This window comes from Dichotomopilus funicola (genome assembly GCF_033296635.1).
Source record: "Dichotomopilus funicola strain CBS 141.50 unplaced genomic scaffold C8A04scaffold_95, whole genome shotgun sequence".
Taxonomy (NCBI): Eukaryota; Fungi; Ascomycota; class Sordariomycetes; order Sordariales; family Chaetomiaceae; genus Dichotomopilus; species Dichotomopilus funicola.
Window position 1 is genome coordinate 57,831 of NW_026944116.1, and position 22,668 is coordinate 80,498.

The window sequence follows — 22,668 nt, forward strand, 5'->3', positions numbered from 1 at the left end:
CCTCGGAGCCAGCATATGCCCCCATTTCTGTCTTCCCGATGATGATGGCCCCTTTGTCCACAAGGCGTTTGACAAGTTCAGAGGTCTGGGTCTGTGGGCCATAGAGTTGGGCATAGGACCCGCTACCTAGCGTTGTGTGAACGCCGGAAAGATGATAGTTGTCTTTGACAGTGATCCTGAGACCGTTGAGGGGCTTCTTTGTGCTCGGAGGATAATATAGTCTTGAGGGGACTGCGGCCACGGGATATAGCCCTGAATAAGCGCCAGCCTTGAGGGGCTCCCATCTGCTAGCACATCAGTTCAAACCTAAAAAATATGACGAAGAAGGAATCATTTACGTGAGTTCTTCACCATCCACAGACGATGGGGCTAAAGCAAGCGTAAAAGCGAGGTTTTCGTCGGGGTATAGCCTCCAAGCGCGGTGAAGTATACGACCCTGGACGAAGTATGGACCATCTGGGAGTTCGTCCGCTTGGGCTGTGACAAAAATCAGGGTGCTAGACTTTTCTTCGAGGAACCGTGTTGATGACTTGTGTAGCGTTGGAGTTAGCGTCTCGGCTCCGTCTAAGCGAGCGATAAGAAGGCCTCCCTGGGCGAAAGCAGGTTGGAACACATCATCGGCTTTGTCAAACGCCGATAAGACGGATTCCAGGCCATCAACTGTCCAGTCCACGCTTCGTGTGCTCAAGACAACAGCTGGGGCGATGGTGGGACCGCTGTCGTAGTCGGTAGGGATGGTCCACTGCCACCCGGATCGTCAGCAAATAGTTAAAGCAATCGCTGAGGCAGGAGTGGGTGGGAGGTTCAAATGGCTGACTCAACGCGGGTTCCTACGCTGTACGAACGGCCGCCAAGGTCGACGACGACGTTCAGCTTGGTTATGCTCATTGCGGTGGCGTGGCGTAGTGGTGATTGCCTTCTCCTTGGTGAAAGTTCGCCGCTAGAGACCAAGGAGCGTACGATAGCTCACTGGAAATGATAGGTAAAGCTGGGTGCCCCTCAATCTTCTTTCGCAGTTCGGAGGTTTTGGTGGGAGGGAGGGCTTGGAGGAGTTGGATGGTTGGACGGGACAAAACACCAACACTCAAAACCCAGAAGTACCTGAACAGATTGCAGAACATACAGCGCGATTTACCGTAACATAATTATCTCTACATGTTTTCTCTTTTTTATTGGTGCAATCATTAAAACGGTTAGTCAAAAAAAGCCTGCACAGCTTGAAAGAGGCAAAATAAACAACACTGATTTCTCCATGTCGTCTAACGGCAAGATCATATCATCACATACGGCGAGGTGGAAGGTCTACTTCGAAGCCTTCATGAGCACCCCCCGAGATAGCTTCATTGACTCCGATATTGACGCCGATGAAAGGTTGGTTGCCCCCCAACACCCGCAAATTCAGGCATATAATTAACATTTTTCGGGCGCGTTCGCCATCTCGATACCATTAGGCCTCTGAAAAATCAAGAATTAGAAATTGATGAGGACGAATCGATGGAAATTGATAGCGAGGTCGACTACCGGTCTGGCAATGATAACGACGCCGAGTCACAACTCGGGCATGTCGGCCAGCTCGCAGTGCTCCGGCGGCGGCACGAACCCGGTGTCCGAATCCCTCGCCACTCTCGTAGACCTGACCGGTAAGTTGCGTATCTCCCTTATCACAGCCAACGGAAGCAAGCTGAGAAAGAGGAACCTCTTCGGTCGCAAGGAAAAGAGGGAAAACCAAGGGGATACTGACATGTGGAGGGACTTCATGGCCACGGTTCGCCGGTTGCATACACTCGCATTGGATTACCAGAAGCACGGTGATGTGAAACTGTGCAAGGCGCATACCTCACCGAGACGTAGGGCATCGTTTTCTTTGAATCCTGACTATAAACCGTAATTACGGTGACTCAAAAAAGCCCTGGATACTAACGCCTCTCATTTTGACCCAGAACTCGTCCACATCTGCGACAGAGTAAGACTAATGATTTGGCAATTGCGTGAAAAGTTACTCGAATCACGAGAAGCCCAATATACGGACTGGGGAAGAGAGACACGGATGCTGGCGGAAGTTTGTGTGGATTTGATAGCTTGGTTCGAGGAGTTCGTCTCACGCAATCGATCCTCCTCTGGACCACGCCAGGGACCTGCCCAGGGACCTACTCTTGGATGACCCTGGCGACCTGTCCTTGGTCGACTCCGGAAGCGTTAGGTTGGAATGCAGACTGTTTGATTTTGAGAACGGGAGGGGGATTAAGCGCAGACCATTAAAGACCCTAGCCGGGCGTCGGGTGCTGAGGAACTTGAAATTGCTGTGCATGCAATTACCTGATCAAAAGTTCGAAACTAGTTCTTGTGTCTTAATGCTTTAACTTAAGAAGAGCATCGTTGTTATCTCTGGAGCTATAACCCAATCATAGGAGGCGTGACACACAGTTCAAATTGGGGGTTTCGAAATCCGCCATGTGTTTCCCACAGAACAAAGCGGAGATGAGTATTCGTGACATCTATCTTCTATACAACACCGTATTAATTCCCGTAGAGGGAGCTAGAACGGACTAAGTCAGGTGCCCTTCAAGAACGCTTTGCGCTTTTCCCGAGGCTGGATAAAACAAGTCCGTATCATCGGTTTTCATACCCGTCCACCATACTAACAGTGCAGTTTCTGGCAGGCTTGAACGACAAGGCCTCCTCGGACTCATCGCCAAATCCGTCCTCCCAGTCCGGGAACCAATGCAACCACGCTGCCACCAGGGCGACCATGAGCCAGCCCCTTAACTATTTCCGTGGGAATTTGTCCCTGGATTTGTGATGATGTGATGACGTGCAGTACTAGCTCGAATCTCTAACAACCGGCATTTCTTGGTGGTCGGGTGCGGGGGTGGCACAGCAAATTCCACTAGGTCAGGGGCTGCGAGATGTTGAGGCTATAGTCAACCTCATGAATCGACTTCTCGGGGGAACGCGTGGTCAGATACAGAATAAATACTATAGAAGACACAAAAGGGCAAGATGACCCCGTTTCCGCTTTTCCTTCGATAATATGTTACTTAAGATCATGAAAACGAATAACTACACGGCGAGCAAAGAGGATTTCGTTGACCGCAATTTACAGAACTCCGCCCTTCATTTTAGCTCGGGTTTGTGCCGCAGGGCCGCATAATTAGGTCGGAATTCAGAACCGAGAACCGTTACGCTGATGGTTGATGATCAAGATGCCAAGACAAGGAAAACTGGCCCCCCATAAACTGTCGGAGCAAAGTCCCCTGCACATGGCGATGGTGCAACAGCGCATCCTTCAGACATAAAAACGTGGTCGCCAACGGCGAAGGATTATGTAGAAACCACACTTACGCCGGTGCCGATCGACGCCGACCGTGACATCGGCCAGGGGGAATAAGTGGCTCTCGACTAGGTAATTATGGGGGATACGCGGGGGGTTAGTAGAAATCATGTTGGGGGGTTTAAAAGACGGAAGAAAGAAAGACATGACTTATGTTTCTTCTCATGGTATCCTAAAGGTTGTCTGCTGCTCTGACATAATTACCTCTTGGTTTTCCAACTTGTTCTGTTAAAGGACCACGGAGTCGGACTACTTCTACGCCATCGACGACGAAAAACACACTTTTATCACCATCACGGCTGACGATTCTGTCCCTGCCATGCCGAAGCACGAGATATACCACCTCCACCCTCTCAACTGGGAAAGCGACCCTGAAGAAGAACGCTGGAAGCTCTCCACTCTCGACTACCTAGCCAGCAGTTCATACCTGAACTATGCGCTCTACCTTCAACTAGATAACCTTGACACACACGCCCAAGGCAAGGCCCTGGCGGCCCTCCGGCACGGTCTTGAACGTACCCTCAACCAAGCCCGCCATCTCTGCAGCACGTTGGAGCAAGACCCCGATGGTGACGGTCATTCTTTCGTCCGCAAGAAAGATGACACGGTCGAGTTCCACGTCCAATGGCTCGATCGGCCCGAGGATGCTGAGCGGTTCCCGTCTCTGCAGGGTCTCGAGCGCGCACACTTCCGGGCTGCAGCCATGGGGAGCGATCCAGACCTCTGGCGGATTCCGCACATGTCCTACGGCTCGGACAACCCAGTGGCGGACATGGATCGTCATCCTGCAGTATTTGGAGTGAAGGCTAGCTTTATCCGTGGCAGCGGTCTGGTGTTGGTCACTCACTTACATCATCTCGCCAACGATCTCTCGGGCTGGGTTGGATGCATGCAGCAGCTGGCGGACAATTGTCGTGCTGCGGTCACGGGAGACGGGGCGGGTTATCCGCCATGGGACTCGGCGTGTCTGGATGCTTCGAGCGTCACACGGCCGCCGGTCCCAGAAGACAAGAAGGTAGATGTGCCGGAAAACATGCTCTGGGGACCGGAAACGCCCACCTCGCTACCAGGGGGTCGCCAGCTTCTGCTCTTCCACCTTCCCAAGTCCAAAGCCGCGGAACTCAAAGCCTTGGCGCAGCCGGACACGTCAACAAATACCGGGGTCTCCCACATCTCCACCTACGACGCCGTTGTAGCCCAAATCTGGCGGTCCATAACGAAAACCCGCCATCCACACTATGCCGATCGAATCCCAACCTCTGCGCCGTTACTCTGGATCCAAATTCTAGACATGCGCGCCCGTCTCAACGCCACGTCATCACCGGGAACATATCCCCCGCGCATGCAGCGCAACATTCTTTCTGTCGGCATCTCCACCATGCCCATCCCCGGCGCACCCTCGGCACCCACCGTGGCCGAAGTCATGGGCAAGCCCCTAAGCGGTATTAACACAGAGCCGGGACAAATCGCACAGAAGAAGCCCTGGCCCCTTTCCCACGTGGCGTCTTACATCAGGGCAAATACCTCGGTGTTCGGCACACCTGTCGTACTCGATGCCATGCTCAACCAGGTCGCCGCAATCCGGCAAAAGAGGCGGGCGACGGCGAATTTGCACGTCATGCCCGCACTAGCGGTTATGGTGTCGGACCATAGGACTGCGGGGAAACTACTATCTCCGGCTCCTTCTGTCCGTCCCGTGAGACACAGAGAAAGTAACGGCGTAAATGGTATGGGGCGGCATGGAGACGGGGAGAAAGTGGACTTTGGTTTCGGCGAGGTTGTGGCGTATAGACAATTGTGGGGTAGAGTGGATGTTGGGATTGTGATCCTCTACCCGCCGAGAAAGGAAAATGAAGGGTATGAGGTGTCGATTGGGTATGAGAAGGTGTTGGCGAAGGAGCTTGTGGAGGATGAGGAGTGGTCGAGATGGTTTGAGTTTCGGGGTGTGGACTGGGAGGATTGAGTTGCTGAGACGCCGGATAGGATAGACCTCTGCAATACCTAAGATGTAATTACTTGTTGAGAAGAAACTAGAGTCAGTGTAATTCGGGAAGGCGCAGCCGAGGGCTCGAGTTTTCGTGTCATGGGTGTACCTAGCTCTACCTACATTTCATGGTCAGGGAGGGTCCTTCTTGTCCAGCGATCAAACTACAGACTGTTCTGTTCTACATTCGGAGAGATTTCTAGGTAAGATGGACACCCATTGCCTAGAAGAATCTACTAATTACTAATTAGTGGTTTGTTACCTGGCAAAAGCTAGTTCTTTTCCCTTTTCGCACTTCATTTCCTTTTCTTGTTTTTCTTTACACTGGTGCTAGGGGATGGGCCGAATTCCCCTCAACTGCCAGGGTTTTTGCTTGCTTCACTTTTTATGTTCGCCGTTGTTTAGGTAGGTAGGTATAATTATTTACTAACTTAGATTTATTGACCGGTACTCGAGTTAGCCCAATGTAACTCAAGGTCATTATCTAAAAGCCACGATTTACAGCTACCAATCACAGCATCGTCGCTTCGGCAACTCATGCACTGGGGACGGAATCAGCCTCACTTCACCTCTTTCGATCTAGCTCCAGGTGAAGTCGTTTTATCACCCACCATGAGGCCAATCAGGCAGACTGCGAGTCGCATATAAAACCCAGTGACTCCTTCATAGCCGTTCTCGGAAATTCAACGTTACTAATTGACACGGCTCCTGTAGCATCCATGCTCCTCTTACGATGTTGGACCCCTTAACCGCCATCGCCCTTTCGGGCAACATCCTCCAATTCATCGACTACGCGACCAAGCTCCTCCGAGAAGCCCGCCAGATCTCCCGTTCCGCCACAGGCGCCGCTGAAGGAACCAGAGATGCGATCGCCGTGTACGACGACTTCCGGGAAGCTGCTGCGGCTCTGGCTACGCCGTCGACGCTGCCCCGGACAGCAGACGATGCGGCGATGGAAGCTCTGGCGGAGCGGTGTCGTGAGGTGTCCGAGGAGTTAGTTGCTGGGTTGAAGCGGCTGCAGGTCGCGACGCCGGGGTCGAGGCGGGAGAGTTTGCGAGTTGCATGGAGGGTGATGCGGGAGAAGGGGGAGTTGGAGGAATTGGAGGTGCGGTTGGAGAGGTGTCGGAAGCAGTTGGTGACGAGGATCATTTTTATGATGAGGTAGGGCCAACTAATTTGAGGTTTGACGGATGCCCAATGCTGGGACTAACACCTGAACCCAGTCAAAAACAATCGTCGACTTATCGCGGTTTACAAGAACTCAAATCGCAAAGCGATGATTCGACTACAAAGACTACGGATAAGTTGGATACGTTAAGTCAGGAGCTCCTGCATCTATCTCAGATTATTGAAACGAACGGCCATGCAACCGCTTCACATATCAACGACTTACAGGATGAGATGCGGGTTCAGGAGGATCGTACCGTGCAGAAGATGGTGGACCTCATCTCCGAAATTACGACAACCAAAACCAAGGTAGAAAAAGAACGTCAAATTCTCAGGAAACTCACATTTCATGGAATCCGGCGACGAGAAGATGCTATTGAGCCCGCTCGTGCCGGGACATACCGATGGCTTCTGTATCCCCCGTCGGAAGCCCTATCACGGAAGCCACCGAATTCCGATCCAGATGAACAAGTGTCGAAAAAGAAGAAGAAGAAGCCCAAAAAGAAATTGAACGACGAGAGTAATTTTGAAGAAGTCATCGAAGCTCTTTTTGAGTTGCGAAAGATCGCAATAAAAAGCGTCACTCCATCAACCCACGAGAGAAAAGAAACGAGTCAACTAAAGGCGGACACCCGAGCACGGTTTCTTACCTGGCTAGAGGCTGGGTCTGGTATATTCTACCTGTCTGGCAAGCCAGGCGCCGGGAAATCAACCATGATGAAGTTTTTGGCTCGAGAGCAGCGGACCTTAAGCGGATTACAAACCTGGGCAGGCGACAAGCAGCTTGTTTTTGCCTCCTTTTTCTTCTGGAGGTCAGGGATTGGGATACAGAGATCCATCGAGGGTCTGTATCGTGGACTACTCTGGGAAACGCTGAAGGCGTGTCCCGAACTCATGCCGCACGTCTTTCCGTATGAATGGAACACCAACACTGACACAGGCAGCAATGACACCGAGTTCGCCCTGAGTGAAATCGAGGCTGCTTTTGAGAGATTGATCGGTGCCTCAAGCACAACATCAGATCGGAAGATCTGCTTCTTTATTGACGGACTGGATGAGTTTGAAGGCGATCATCTTGGGTTGGCTCACCTTCTCAAGCAATGGGCCAATCTCCCTCACATCAAACTCTGCGTATCCAGTCGACCGTACAGCGCTTTCGAAAACATTTTCAACACGGAACCGGACTTTTGTCTTCGCCTTCACGAGCATACCTATCAAGACATGATCCAAGCTGCGCAGGAAGAACTGCGATCGGCCATCACGTATTCAGGAGTGGTGGTCTCTCCTTCCAACCTAGACGGCTACGACATCCTTATCAAGCCCGCAGTTGCAAAGGCTAACGGGGTTTTTCTATGGCTACGCCTCGCCATACGGCATCTCGTTCGAGGCATCGGCAATGCGTATTCCGCCACCGAACTCGGTGACATGCTGCACGCCATGCCCGAAGACGTGTCGGTCATGTTCCAAACCATGCTGGACAGGCTGCTTGCGCGGCCCGACCGGGTCAGAGTGGCGATCACATTGCTTTCTTTAGCAGATCCGTCTCTTCCAAAGGGCCAGCACCGGCTGGTGGTGTATTTCTCTGCGATGGACGATGTGTTGGATGGAGCTATTGGTTTGGATGATCTTCTTGCCTCGGCGAAGAATATCCCCAAGGGGTCAGACAATCGCCAAATGGAGAAGCGGCTGGTAGTTACAGAAGCCCGGCTGAGGGGCCGGTGTGAAGACTTTATTGAGATACGCGACGATGGCTATGGGAAGGACACTTCCCGGCCGCTACCCCTGAGACGGCGAATCGAGTTTGTCCACCGCGACCTGCGGGACTTCCTCGTCCAAGAACACATCATCCAGAGGCTGCACCAGGTCGCAGGATGGAGCGCGCCCAAAATGGCCGGTCTGCATCGGTACCTCGGCATTGTGCTACTGAGAACGGTGCCGTCGCTAGCTAAATCAGAATCGTTCCTCGACCAACTCACCGACGAGTTCTTCCACTCGGAATCAACAACTGCCCCGGAGCTTGAACTCCTACTCTCACTCATTATCATAAACAGTGCTCAGCAAGGGCCGAAAGCAATGGGAAGACGACACCGATACTGCATCGTCCTCGCTGCCCATGACGATGTCACTGAGCAACACGTCGAGCGAACGGTGCATTACTCCAAAGAGCGCGCAGCACCCCCTTTATTCCTCGCCCTCGAGTTCATGTCCGCCGCAGCGTTCCATCGCCACGACAGCTACGTCATTAGCCTCACCACCCGTTTCCCCATCCTCCTCCAGCTGCACCACCTCACCAGCATCCTCCTCTCCGCTTCCCTCGGCGGTGCCGCTGCTCTGGCTACGACGTACCAGCGCAAACACGCCAACAGCACCCCAGACAATTCCCTCGCCGTCCGCCGCCGAAAGGGCCTCATGAAAGCCATCGCCGGATCCGACCACGCCATCAACCCCGGTGGCGGAGGTAGCCTACTCTACCCGCAAACCGCCACCGAGATGTTCGCTTTCCCGGGCTTCGATCCCAACCACGACTCCAACCCTAACCCCGGAGCCCTTTCGACCTTCGACGCCGACACCATCGTCTCCTCCCACTCAGACGACGGCGATAACGAGTCCATCCAGCTCCGCCGTGGTTCTTCCCCACCCCTAGCACTAGCCACCGCCCTACTAAAAGCCGGCGCCGAGCCAAACACCCCGCTACCCCCAACTTACTTCTCCGTCCCCTCCTGGCCCTGCCTCCCATCGTCGTTAAACAGCCTAAGCATTACTCACTGGACCCCCTGGACAGCCACCCTCCTCTGTCTCTTCGGCGTGCTCCGCCGCAACCACGGTCTCCTGCTCCCTGCATCACGCGCAGCATATACTGATGTCCCTGATGACACGATGCAGCTGCCGGTGTTGAGCGTGATGGAGATGTATCTAACACACGGCGCCGACACGAATGTGTGTTTTGTCGGCCGATGTCTGCCCAAGGAGAAGTTGAAGCCGGTGCCGGTGTGGCGGGTTGGACCCGGGGTGTATGCGAGTGTTAAGATGGAGGAGCATATCCCGGATCTTTTTACGGAGAGCCGGGATGAAGGCGAGCCTGGCGAGGATGGAAATCGGGAAAAGGATGGGGGGAAGTGGAGGTATTTGACGTTGGGGCAGGTGGTGGATATGGTTGGAGATGATCACAACACGGGAAGTTCTCGCGGGGGGAACGGTGCAGGTTGGGTTGAGCAGAAGAAGCGGGTAAAGGAGCTGCTGCGTGCGAAGGGGCCGTGGGCTGTGACCAAGTGGATTGGGACGGCGGCACAGAGTCTTGGGGGAGTTTGGCAGAGTGCGGGAGCGAGTGGTAACTTACAAAATGGGAATGGACCGAATGCGGAGGTGATTGAGAAGATTGAGTTAGAAGAGCTGGGGGATAGTTATTTCTTTGTGGGGATGATTGTGAGGGAGCAGGAGTTGGGCAGGTTGGTGGTCCCGAAGGAGGCTAAGAGTAGGTTGTTGCCTGCGAGTTTGATTCCAATCTAAGACGGGAGTAGGTAGAAGGTTAAGGGGGTATTGGATGTGCGAGAGAGATCTGGATGTAATTAAATGTTAAAGAACCTCTTGTTCTCGCCCGTAACGCCGACAAGACGCCCTGAAACCTGTAATCTAAAAGAAAAACAAATGAATTAGAAATGTTGAACACATTCTCAACATGGCCCAAAAGAAAACGAAACCTAAAAAAAAAGAAAAAGAAAAGAAAACAGAAAACATCAAAAAGCTCACCGAGCTGGCCAAGCTCGGCTACGAAAACCCTCTCAGTCTAGAGTTTTACCATCTGGGGACCTCCTCACCTGCATTTTTACATAGTGAGGCCCTTCACCATGTTCAGAGGTAGGGAGGGCCCAGTAAATCTTTTTTTACCTGCCCGACGGTGTGCTCAGGTCCAAAGAACATCGCCCGGTGGTGCTACCATTACTCGAACCAAGAACCTTTTGGGTTCAATGTCCATGTGAGTATTAAATTCCCGACCATACGCCAGTGCCAATTAGGCTACTGGCGCCTGGCCGGTGCTTGGGCTGCATGCAACTGTTGGTTATCAATGGCTGGATTGGACGGGTGTCTGCCGGCTGAGAGCTTGCTTTGCTTGGTTGAGTAGGTCTTTCCCTTGCTGCATGCAGAGTGGTCGGAAACCCAAAATCCATTTCCAAATAATGATCCCTTTCTGACATTCTTCGTTTGTGGCTGTAAAATGTCCCTCAGCCATCATTATCAAACTTGGTAAGTTTCATGGAAAAGAGTTTGTTGTGTTCCAATTTTTATATTAGTCTATTAATTAGTGTACAGCCTACGCCAACTTCCCCATCCAAGCAGGAAGCTTCACCAACCCACCTATCTCGTCAACACTCTCGTTCCACAGCATCTTCTGCACCCGCTGTCCCTCCTGACTCTTAATAAATTCCCACGGCTCTTGCACCACCATATCCCCCAAGAGTTTCCCATGTGTCTCCGAGCCAGCCACCACAGCCGCATTCAGTGCGATCCATCCCGCCTTTTTCGGTGACCGTGCACGAATAGCCTTTATCGCATTCACTGGGATGCGGATGTAGATGGGCAGCACGTCAGTCATGCCTGTGTCGACCTACCCCGGACAGAAGCTGTTGACGATGACTTTGTCCGGGCTGTAGTGCCTGGCGAGCTCGAGCTGGAAGAGCACGGCGAGGAGCTTGCTGTCTGCGTACCGCACGAACATGGACATGGGGTCGGCGGTGTTGAAGTGCTTCAGTATTGATGTGTCCCCCTTCTTCAGTGGATGCTTCCCGCTGAGGCTGGAATAGATGTGCATTCGGCTGCCGGTCCAGGTAACTCTTGTTGGTGTCCCAGTCTTGGTGGCCGTGGTTTCGAGGGTGGGGAGGAAAGCGAGGGTGAGGAGCACGTTGGAGAGATAGTTGACTTGGATGTCCTTCTCGTGTCCGGAACTCGCAAGCTCCTTCGCTGCTGTACCCACCCCGGCATTGGCGATGAGCAGATGTAGGTCTTGAAACTCAGCGTTGAACGCAGAGACGAAGCTCTGCACACTTTCGTAGATCTCTGTGTCGAGCTTCATGACTTTGACCGTGGCTTTAGGGTTGGCAGTCTTGACAGCGGGTTCGGAGACGAGAGTTTCTCGGACTGTCTCGCCCTTTGGCAAGTTGCGTACCGCCATGATGAGATTGGAGACTCCAAGGGTGAGCAGCTGACGACAGATTTCGAGTCCGATACCTGCAGTGGCACCCGTCACAATGGCGGTTTTGCCAGAGAAGCTAATGCCGGGCGGCAGAGAAGGCACTGATGGTTGAAATAATGGAGGCATTGTGAGGTGTTCTTTTGGTACCTTGCTTTCTTGTCGGTTCTGTTGCAATAGTTGCTCCAACATAAGACCTCAGACGACTATCATCGTTGTCCTTTAAGTACTTAACTATACTGAAAGCATAATTTGGGCTGAGTTCCTTGCAAATTTCGCCATCCGTGCTCCGCCCGATAGACTCGAATTCTGAATAAAGTGACCGGATTACACCGAGTCTACGTATGCCTTGTGCAATTCCGGGTTAGGCGTCTCAGTGCAGCGAGGTTTCGAACCACTATTCCTGCTGGACATTGGGGGCTACTTTCGGAGACTTATTGAATTAGTTAGTTCGAGACGTCAGAAAAAATCTGTGGAGTGGTCTGAAGTGGACATAACATCACAAGTCTGAAGTCTCCGAGAGCGGTTGAATTTCGGCCCGAGATGCGGCGACACCACGACAGTCATGACTGCCGTCTCTCATGATCGCATGAATCATGATCGAGAGTTCGAGACGCGTCACCGGCATTTGTACAACACGTGGGATTGGGCTTGATTCGGGGCACGTTTTCTTTTTGAGGCGGGCAATTGGGAATATGGCATGTGGTTGCCCCTATTGTACATAATTAACTGCCACTCACGGCTACTTTTTTATAGAAATTTTCTTTTTTTCAGCTACATGACTCGTTTATTCCTACATCCCGTCACCACTTGACCCCCGAGCGCCCGTCCACATAACCATTCCCGAAGCCGGCTCGCTGCGTGTGATCTGTGACCACAACTGCGCGCGGCGTACCATCACGGCTGTCAACTCTAACTCATTATAATGGCCAACTAGCAAAGTACCAAACCTCGCCCAGTCATTCAGGGACATATTCAGGGACATCATCGCTATCATCCGAGCTCCAATCTGTGATAACAACGGAGTTTAATCCATTTTAGAATCATTTCATTCGCTCGGCCCTCCTTGATACCCAAGTTAACAATGAACGTTCGAGAAGTGAATAACCGCGTCCTTACTTCGCAGCTCTCTCTCGACGGATTATACAAGACGAAATACTTGGAGCAGCCTTTCTAGTCCGAGTCTATTTGTCACATTTGACTATGAAGGGCCTGTAGACTGGTGACAGTCTATAGACAGCCAATCTTGTCGTGACACACACTGTATTAGTCTGCAGGCCCCCCTTTACAAACCGTGTCTTGGGACGCATAAACTGTGTGGGATATATATCAATAGACTAAAGTAACGCTGCCGTGGCGGATCCGGAAAGACAGTGCTGAAAACCGGAACCCGCTATAATATTGACGCTTCAGCTATCTGATCCGTCCACCTGTCCCCGGTACTACGCGGGTACCCCTGATATCATACGATGAGCTTGAGAGAGATCCAATTTTCGACGTTTCGAGCGCCTTAGGGAAGGATCTACAGTAATTGATCATTCCCATACAATCAAGGGGGCATGGCTTGGCATACCCCGTCGCCAAAGGTTCTGCGTCGACGGTACTAGGTCTGTCTTCGGGCTGACTGCGGAACCTGCGAGGCATCGCCCGGGAACCATGAGGATGAGAGGCTAACCAGCTCGTCGGTAGTAATCAGTACCAAGCAGGAATCATCACCATGAAAGGTGGTCGATAGTGGGAACACCGTACTATCTGTTGGCCGGCCGGGTTGGGGCGAGGGAATGGTGTAAATCGACCCCCAAATCCCAGGAAAACCGTCTGTGACCCAGAGATAATCAACCACAATCCAAGTTCTAAGGAATCACGGAAGTCACGAATTCTAGCGGTCCTTCTTTCAGAGCCATTTTCATGCCAACCTCCCAAGTCGGTAGGGGCAGTTCAGCCCCGAGAATCACGCAGCACGCACCTTCCCTCCCACGCAGGTATATATATCTAATCCCGCAAGGAAACAGTCACCGGCCCTCCCAATTGAGCATAACGCACCGGCAGATTGGCTCAGCGGCATTGGGAGTAGGTCTAGGCGCGCCCACTACCGTCGTAAATCGAAATGGTCCCGGGTTCGATTCCCGGGACCAGCGAAGAAAAAGCCCCCCCAGTGGGATTTTCGTAACCACCGACCGCTATCCCTCCGGATGGGGATAGGGTTCGGTGGCGAGCTTTTTGCAATTCATTCATTGAATGAAATGAGGTTTAATTCTCTTTTATTTTGGGGCCTCAATCGCAATGCTAGCATTCATTGTGTCTGAATATCACCCACAGCAAGGAATGACAACATCACTACATTTTGTTCAAGGTTTTCAGATCAACGTTGCTTTCTCGATCCTTTCTTCGCAACAGCTGAGTTACATCAACCCTAGCCAACATGAGAATTCGGCAGCAAAAACAGCATCCGTAGTTCGTTGCCCCATTCGGCCCCAAACCTCACAAAAGATGTTCAACCAGGATTCAACCCAAACCACACATATAGGTAACTAACAACCCACCAACTTACCCTTGTGCCCCGACTAATCACACCCCCTCAAGACAACCTCTATGCCCGATGATGGCGATGCCCAGGGCCCAGGGCCGTCAACGAACAACATCCTTTCCCGCAGCGGATCTTGCCACCGCCTCGCTCCTCCCTCGTCAAACACATCCCAACCACTTCCTCCGAGCCCAAATATGTTCCATCCTTCGATGGAGCAATGCGGGAACGCGGCATTTTCTCGCGCGCCCTATGAAACGGGTGGGGCTGGCTGGTGAGCTTATGAAAATCCGGCTCGGGCATCTAAAACTCGGTAGCTATGGATGTAGCTTGCGTGGATACTTGAAACGGGAGATGTGGAGTTGCATCGGCACCTCAGGTAGGTATAAGCTCAGCAGGTTAAGGACAAGCGAACAGCGACGTGGAGGCATCACGGTCGAGGCAATTCCAGGGCTCCATGCCTGGTGGGGCAGCTGGAGCTCGAGAGTCGAGACTTGATCACCGTGGAGCAAAGTGGAAACTGAAGCCAGCCTTTTGCTGACGATGACAATCACGATGACGATGATACCGAGTATAACGCACCTTCAACCGGTCACGAGGTTCGGACATGGAAACAGGAATATTGTATGCATAATTCCACGAGTCAACCATCCTATTGACTCCCAACGCCACCCGAAGCTATCCACACGTGGAATCTATGACTAACGCCCACCAAACAAAACAAAACACACAACTCAACGGATCTGAGATACATCCATCCATCCATTGCAGTTTGAATAGGTATGGGAGTTCCCGAGGTTGTCTACGTGGCACATACAGACAGACAGAGCCGGGTAGGTACAGGAGTTTTTTCGCCCGTCGGGTGGTGTGAGCGAGTGTGGAGCATACTTGGTCTTGCTGGCCGGTATGCAATGCACCCGCAGTGCAGTGGATGGCCATGTCGTATTACCCGAACCGCTGCAGAGAGACGGGTTCCATACCCGGTGCGGTCTTTGGGCGACGAGGTTTTGCTTACTCTGATGGAGTTACTGGGACACGAATGCCGATGAAAGTTGTCAAAACCGCTCTTCCGAATTAGAACAACTTTTCTGGAGATGCTGTGTCATGATAGCAGGTAGGTATATCTGATTGATTGACTACACTTCAAGAGAACGAAGGCCAAGCACGACAGGAACACCCTCGATTCCGAGCTCGCCTGGGGAACGTGAGAAGGACCAATACTCACCAACCTCTGCCCCGCCTCTGTCGCCGGAAAAGGTGCTCTGTAACAGGGTGGTCGCTACACAAACAGGTCCTCACTTTACGTACGACGTAGGACCCAATATGTAACGCAATGCCTGCGGGGTCGAAGCCCAAGGGTGTCCCGGTTTGCCAACCGGGGGTTTTTATGGCGTTGGACTAAACTCATGTTGTCATATTCGGGATAGCATTTGTCTGTTTTTACGTTTTCTTTTTCTCCTCTTAGGTTGTGCTGGTGTTGCAATCAGCATGTAACATTGGGCGGATACTGCGGTGGCCGAGGGGATGGACAGACGGATGGATGGATGGATAACGATGGGCTATTGCCGTTATCGCATGAGCGACTTTACTGCTCTAGGGCCATGACATGGTTTATTCACATGTCCTAGGTTCCTGATAGGCACCAGAGTGGTTGCCAGAAGCCAAACAGAGACCTGTTATGTTATCCGCAATGGCACAGCAGCACGCTCTCCGCAGCCACTAAGTCGACCCCCTTCGTCCGACAGACCCTCGACGGGTCCCAGCCGCGGTCGAGACCATTTCGTGGAGTGTGTTCCAACAGTTTGTGACACGCCGCCCTTCTCCGCTCCCCGCCGTGGCGCAACACAACGCAACGGTTGGCGAAGAGAAGCAACTAATTAGGACGTGAGGACGAGGCGAGGGACAATGGGACCTTTTCTTACCTGTCCCCGCTACTTCCGCCGCCCAATCTGGACTGCTAGTTTATAGCATTCCGGCATTGCATTCTGCCTTTCTCGCACCATAGCAAGTTGTTCCTGGATATAAATCACGTCACGTCAGACATGGCGTGAATGATACTGGAGCCTCGGAGAGCGGGACTCGAGGAAAGCATGTCCACGTCGGCGACACATTCAACGGGCGTTTAAGGACCCACTCCGTTGTACGGTTGAGAAAGAGACGACGGATTGGATTGTAGGGTCCCGGAGATTACGAGTGCAAAAACGCCTGTTTCATCCAAAGCACATAAACCCGGTAAGTGCTGGGCCCTTGGAATGGCACAGTTTGGGGGACCGAGCAGGCTGGAACAGCTCTGGTCCTTCTAATTTACTTGGGAAAGTAGTGGCCTATGTTCCCTGAAACTGCCAGGCTGCAAAGGCGTTGCTCGTCCTCAACTCGGAAGCGTCCCATTCGGGGTAGTCTTCTCCTCCGTGCCTGTATTCGCTCGAATGAAAAGGGACGCCCCAAGACATTGACCGCGGATTGGGCACACGACGTTGGCTGGCTGGCTGCACCACAACCGGTTGGCCATTGGCCCTCGCCAGAAACACAATGGTTGGTGAGACGAAAGACAATGCCCCATCTTCCGTCTTCGTGACTACCGTGAAGCGGGACGGTAGCGGATGGGGCCGGCCATTCGGACGTGCGGGATCCGACAGGGGGAGGAAGACTCAGCGCGCCCCAGGCAAGGCGACGAGCTAGGATTGTGGATACGGTTTGATCGGGCACGATCGGGCGTCCACCCGGGACGGCCGGATCGATCGACGGTGCAGCCGGTGAAGAGAGAAGCGAGCGAACCCGCTTCTTCAGAGCCATCCGCCCCAAAGCAGCGGGCGCTGGGCGCTGGGCTTCGGGATGAACGAAGAAAAAAGATGCAGAGTTTTTCCCCGCAGTTTTGTCCGCCTTTTACCCCCGAGTTGCCTATCATGCTGTCGTTCTTAATGCTGTGCGCCCCCATCTCACCACAGCCGGCCTAGGACGCGTGGAACGGACGACGGCGAGTGGGACCAAGACCCGGCGCAGCCAGCCAGCCGCCGTGGTCTCCATACAAGTCTCTGCGCCGATCCGGCGGCCGACTCGACCAACAAAAACACGGCGGCCCCCATCAGGAACGGCCGATGAGTTTCCTCGGGCTTCTCTGCAGCCCACCGAATTCGTGCGCGGCGGGTCCCGGGGCCGGGGGTAGGGAAAGAGGTCGGAATTGGGATTCAAGTCGTCGCAGGCCCGTCGTGGCACGGCGACAGAGAGGCTGACACGTCGGCCGGCATGAACCAGTGGCTGGCTGGGGTGCCGGGGATTGGAAGCTGGTTTCGTCTTGGCCAATGCGATGCCATCAACACAAAAAAGCCTTTTCGGGTGAAGTTGCCTGTAAAAGTCTGCGGCGATATCAGCCACCCCGGAAGACTTCATGGGGCTTGCAGAACAACGCAGAAGAAGTGTGGAGCTTCAGGTCTCATCACAGCTTTCTTTTCCCGCCTGTTTCTCGACCTGTGGGCATGGGTATGGGTGTGTACGAAGGTATCATTTGCCGATTTCTAGAAGACGGCCATGACCGACGGATCTCAGATCCAGGCCGATCAGGAACGCAGAAACAACACCTTGCATGCGGCGTGAGCGGCCCAGCACCAGGCTTCATCACGACCTGATGCGCTGCTGCGCTGAAAACGAGCTGGCAAACTCCACTCCATTGTCAGGGCTTGAGAGAGGCGTGAATGAAAAACGTAATAAAATTCTTTCTCACGTACACCTAGAGCTGGCTAACAACGTGGATACTCGTAGATCAACCTTCAAGGACGCCGTAAAAAAAAAAAAACACATCAATTGGTGCTCTTCGAAACATCGAGTCTCGGGCGGGTCTAACAGCTGATATCATTTAACTATGGGATCTTCTGCTACCCTTGATAGGCAGAGCTAAGGTAACGTTAGCTGAGTAACTTGCTCACAAGAAACAGGTCCACCAGTTTTGGAAACTGGACTGTGGAAACATCCTCTGACGCCAGAGGTCATAAAATATCCGACACGGCACGGGAAGGACCCTCCGCCCCATAATCAACCAAAGAGAAGCTCGAACTTCAATTACATAACACCTCGCCAAGTCTCTCGAAACATCGCGGTTCCAGCATTTGTGCTTCCAACTTCTTGCATTGATTGGTTCCGAGTTCGATGAAAGCATCTTGCATAATACAAGGGAGGGATCCAGCAACAAGGCATGGAGTTTAGCTGAAACATTATACACTTCTTGACCACAACAAAGTGACTTCTTTGAATTATAATCCACCATTTATTGAACAAGCTTAAGATATCGTTTTAATGGCCGGTTTAACTTACGGTACCGAGTAACTTCTTGAGTTTGCATTGAGACCACAATGGCCATGAAGGCTAGCCGATGATGATAGCACGCCCATGGGGCCGCGCGCCAGCGAGTCCCACAGCGGGATCGCCGCTAACCCTGCAACGATAACGCAAATTCGTTCCGGTGTGGGCCCCGCCCCCGGCTTGCAGCTTCCCCCGGAAGCGGCACCTGGCAAGGCTGGAAGCTTGGCAAGGAGACAAAAACCAGCTTGTTGATGGAAGAAAAAGATTGAAGAAAAATGTCCGGGAGAAGGGTTGAAGAAAATGGAGGCAAAAAAACACATAAAACATAGAATAAAAAATGCCAAAATTTAAAGATGACTAAAAGAAGGACAGGAAACAAAGACACCTGACGTTATCGCGATGGACAAATGGTCAACAAACCTGTTTCGGCAAGCTTTGACACCATACAAGCGGAAAATTATGCTGAGCTGGTGATCCTCTAATTTAAGAAGTGGCCAAAATGATGTGCCTCGTCACCGCATCACGGTTCAAGAAAAAATTTCTCAAACAAATTCATCCAGCAAGCCGTCTCGCGGAACCTTCCGGTCCCAGCTGAATGTGTCTCCCGTGTCGCGGCCTTCTTTTCGTCCCATTCGGAATGCGGGCCAAGGGAAGCAAAGCTTGTACAACAAATGTTCACTAGAAAAAGTAAAAATTTGTTTTTCGATTTTATGACTATGACTCCAACATCTCGCTCCAATTTCTGTATCCACAGCCAGGCCGAGCCCAACAAATAACAGCCTCAAAACATACACAAAAAAAGAATAGCAAGGAAAAAAAAAATCCACTCTGTGCCACCCGATCGACTCACGCCTCTCTTTCTCCGGTTTGCTGAGCTGAGCGCAACTGACTGACTGTTTGATCACCCCAGAAGCGGCCTCGGCCCCCAGTCCGGGCGGCGGAATTGACAAGGACAAGGACGTTCTGCCCGGGCCGGTCTCGGCCGCTTGTGCAACGTACAACAGCATCAACACGATACGCAGCTCGCACCAAATCCAGTATTCCGTATATCTCTCAACTATCGTGCCGTAGTGTAGTGTCAGGGTGGTGTGGTTGTGGCATGATATGCTGTGTGGTATGGTGCGATAAGCACATGGTAGGTATCGGCGGCTGGGAAGCGACAGAAAACTGGGTGGGACCTCTAGAAATGAGGGTCCTGCAGCAGTAGCAGACGGGAGATCGTATGAGAACCCTCATGGCACAACTTTGCAGAGAAACTACACGATACGGGTATGCGCAATGCAAGCGGGATGAGCAGGTTAGAACTACACGTACATCCCGGGTCGTTTGCCCAAAGCCACCTACTCAATTCGGGGGTGTGCATCCAAGAGAGTTGTGATGATATCGCCGAGATATTAACCAAACATTTGTAAATTCGCCACTCTACGCGATGAGGGCGGTGCCAGCCGTCAAGGTTGGTTGTTATGTAACTCCACTCTTACACTTATTGGAAGAGCAAATAAACGCCGGTAAGGTAAGTTTGTTCATGGATTTGTCCGTCTGGGCAGGACAGCACACGGCTTGGCTGCACCGTGGCGTAAGGGCTATTCCTTATGACGTGTAATATACAGCCGTTGGAAATAAAAGGGAGGTGTGCGAACCCGGGGCGTTCAACGGTTTTTACTGAGAGGGGGGCTATAACTGAGCGTCTTAAGACGCCCAGGCAAACATGTGCGGGCGGGGCAGGCCACCCCGGGCAAGGGGATGAACTTGGCTTGTACGTTTTTTGTCTTTCTCTCGTGGCGGGGGAAGCCGGAGGAAGCAATCAGTGTGCCTCGGGGGACCTTGAGAGTTACCCCGCCGTTGAGACGATGGCAACGACCTTGGCGAGCAACGCGCAAGCTGGACTCGAATGGACATTCCCGGTGACACACGGACTGCGGCCGAGATCGGGGTCGAGGGAGAAGGAAGCTATCCGCCATCTTTGGAGAGAGAGCGAAAGGTTCAGAGTCTCCCAATGAGGGGCGCTCGTCAACCGCCATCAAGGCTCCTCGGCGTCAAGAATCCTAAAGTGGGCATCAATAAAGGAGAAAATCCCCGAAGCCATTCTCCGACCTCTCTCGGCCAGCCGTCCGGTTGGTCACTCGGGGGTCGGTTGATTCGATCGGCCTTCGGTCAAAACCGCTTCGGTGAACAAAATAAACTGGGGATGCGTACGTATACGGATAGTATAGCACGCATTCCAGAGGAAACACGCCGGCGGAAGAGAGAGAATGTCACCTCAATCAAAGTTTTATCACCGAGGCGTTCATGGGGTGTTCGTTTCGCTGCCTTCGTTGCATTCGGCCTTGCCCGCTCGGCCGCCCCGCGCAAGAAGGCTTTCCCCCGGGGCAGACCACCTGGCTCGCCTGGGTACCGCCTGATGCCTGCTGCAAGGCAGAACCAGCAGCAGAACCAGATGCAGTCTCAAGAAGGTCACCCCAAGCAAGCGCTCTCGCTTCCCCATGCAGACCCCAAGGGAAACAACTGTAACTTCACAGAACTGCACCGACAGATAACCCCCTAGCGTTACAGTCGCGGCGGATCGCGAAGCCCGGGGGAAAGCGGGAGGTGGGGCGGGGAAGCTCCGGCTGCGAGCCGCGAGCCGCGCATGCATGTTCCATGACGCTCGATGGAATGGAAAGGTTCGCTCCGACAATGTCCGGACAGGAGATGCAGGGAAGGAAAAATAAAAGGTGGGGGTTGATACCTCGGTAGGTTTTCCGCGCCGTTGAAGTATATGATGTCCCGGGATTGAAAATGCCGGAAATGCAGGTTCTTGTGACGAGACTCAGATATTGAACAAGGTTTAGCAAGTTGGTTGGTTGTGTGAACATTTGGCCCAAGATGTGCAAAGTGTGTTGTGGTGGAAAAAAAAGCCGTTATGCAGGGGATGGAGTGGCTGCAGATATCCCGAAAACCTGCCCAGGTTCCCCATGCCCGTTCCCTGCAGGGTGCCTGAACAACACAACATCGCCCACGCAGCGACTCTCTTCAAAAACCGACCCTGCAAGCAGGAGTAGCAACCATGACTGTGTGAAGCAAGCAAACAAACAAACATTAGCGGGAACTGAAACAAAATAGCATCGAAGCCTTCCCCTACCCCCCACCCCCCGGAAAAGCCCCTCCCGTCGGCCGCCACCCTTTCGCATATCGTGGTGGCTGCGGCGCGGCACGGACGCGTCAAAACGGGAACGAACAGCAAGCCAGCATGAGCGAAGAAGGCGAGACGACGCGCTGCGGGCTCAGCGGGCAACGGGCGGCAACCAACAGTCTGCAATTGACCGGCCGACCGGTCGACCTCTTTGTGTTGCAGGTTGAGGGGACCTCAGGGAGTTCGGTGGAGAAAGGGACCGGCGTCGCTGCGGCGCTGGGGCCGAGCCTCAGATCGGTGTGTCGGCTGGTTGCAGTAGCCGAACGGTCGAGAAAATGGTTCCGCTGGGATTTACTGTGGTTACTGCGGTGTCGAGCTAGTATTCACGTGGGCAGCTTTTTGGTAGAGGATGTGGATAATATCACTGAGATGCTCTCGCGATTTCGGTTGCTTCGATCCTCTGGCCAGTCAGAAACCGGTTACTTTCCACGCACTGCTAAAAGACAAGGATAGGCCAAGTCAAGGTACCGTGGGCGAGGTGGTTGAGCATAAAGATGGATGTCCTAACGGCGATGAGGCCTGGAACTAAGTGACGAGTGATCCACGGGTACCTATGTCATAGAGGGGGTAAAGGGGGTGGAGTGACCGGACAGTCTTGTGTTGTGTCCGGAGGGTGTCGCCCGGTCGAAGGTTGTCGTGTGTGAGTTGGTGATGTGATGAGTTTCCACAGGCTCTCTCGTGACTCAAGCATCCATGGAGGGGGTGCCTTCGGAGACACCCACCGCACCCCGCTTCGGCTGGCGATGGCATAATGCTCCATTGGATGCAACCGACGACGTCTCACGGGAACACAGAGATGGTGATATTCAAGGGGATAAAAAAGTGTGGGGTTCAACAGAGTCACTTGCTAACTCTGCCTGAAGACGACGAAACTCACAAGGTTGACCGTTCCATTTCCCCTAGATCTTCGGCACCTGCTCCGTCCTTGGCAGACTGAAGGGGAGGCCAACGTGATGCGCCAAGGTCGTTGGGAAAAAAGAAAGGTGAAGTGAAACCGCGGGGTTGCGGGGAG

The 22,668-nt window shown here is 52.9% G+C and overlaps 4 protein-coding genes across 4 annotated transcripts in view; 2 read left to right on the top strand and 2 right to left on the bottom strand.

Annotated features, from left to right (window-relative positions):
* The window catches only part of C8A04DRAFT_40420 (putative amidase), a gene marked incomplete at both ends in the record, with an annotated part of 2,471 nt that extends 1,583 nt beyond the window's left edge, over positions 1 to 888 (bottom strand). The window contains 3 exons of the mRNA XM_062784936.1: positions 62 to 284; positions 363 to 742; positions 835 to 888. Coding sequence (XP_062633211.1) covers positions 62 to 284; positions 363 to 742; positions 835 to 888 — 657 coding nt within the window. The remainder of the gene's footprint in view (positions 1 to 61; positions 285 to 362; positions 743 to 834) is intronic.
* A 2,762-nt stretch (positions 889 to 3,650) lies between these two features.
* Positions 3,651 to 5,294, top strand: C8A04DRAFT_40421 (uncharacterized protein; the record flags this gene model as incomplete). Its single annotated transcript, XM_062784937.1, has 1 exon — positions 3,651 to 5,294. One exon carries the CDS (start codon positions 3,651 to 3,653, stop codon positions 5,292 to 5,294), a length of 1,644 nt encoding a protein of 547 aa, XP_062633212.1.
* Positions 5,295 to 6,048: 754 nt separating this feature from the next.
* C8A04DRAFT_32674 (uncharacterized protein) lies at positions 6,049 to 9,989 on the top strand (the record flags this gene model as incomplete). The annotated part of the gene is made up of 2 exons (XM_062782176.1): positions 6,049 to 6,476; positions 6,539 to 9,989. 2 exons carry the CDS (start codon positions 6,049 to 6,051, stop codon positions 9,987 to 9,989), a joined length of 3,879 nt encoding a protein of 1,292 aa, XP_062633213.1.
* Positions 9,990 to 10,791: 802 nt separating this feature from the next.
* C8A04DRAFT_40422 (uncharacterized protein) lies at positions 10,792 to 11,796 on the bottom strand (the record flags this gene model as incomplete). The annotated part of the gene is made up of 2 exons (XM_062784938.1): positions 10,792 to 11,085; positions 11,116 to 11,796. The coding sequence occupies 2 exons, from the start codon at positions 11,794 to 11,796 to the stop codon at positions 10,792 to 10,794; spliced, it is 975 nt and encodes a 324-aa protein (XP_062633214.1).
* Between the last annotated feature and the right edge of the window lie 10,872 nt (positions 11,797 to 22,668).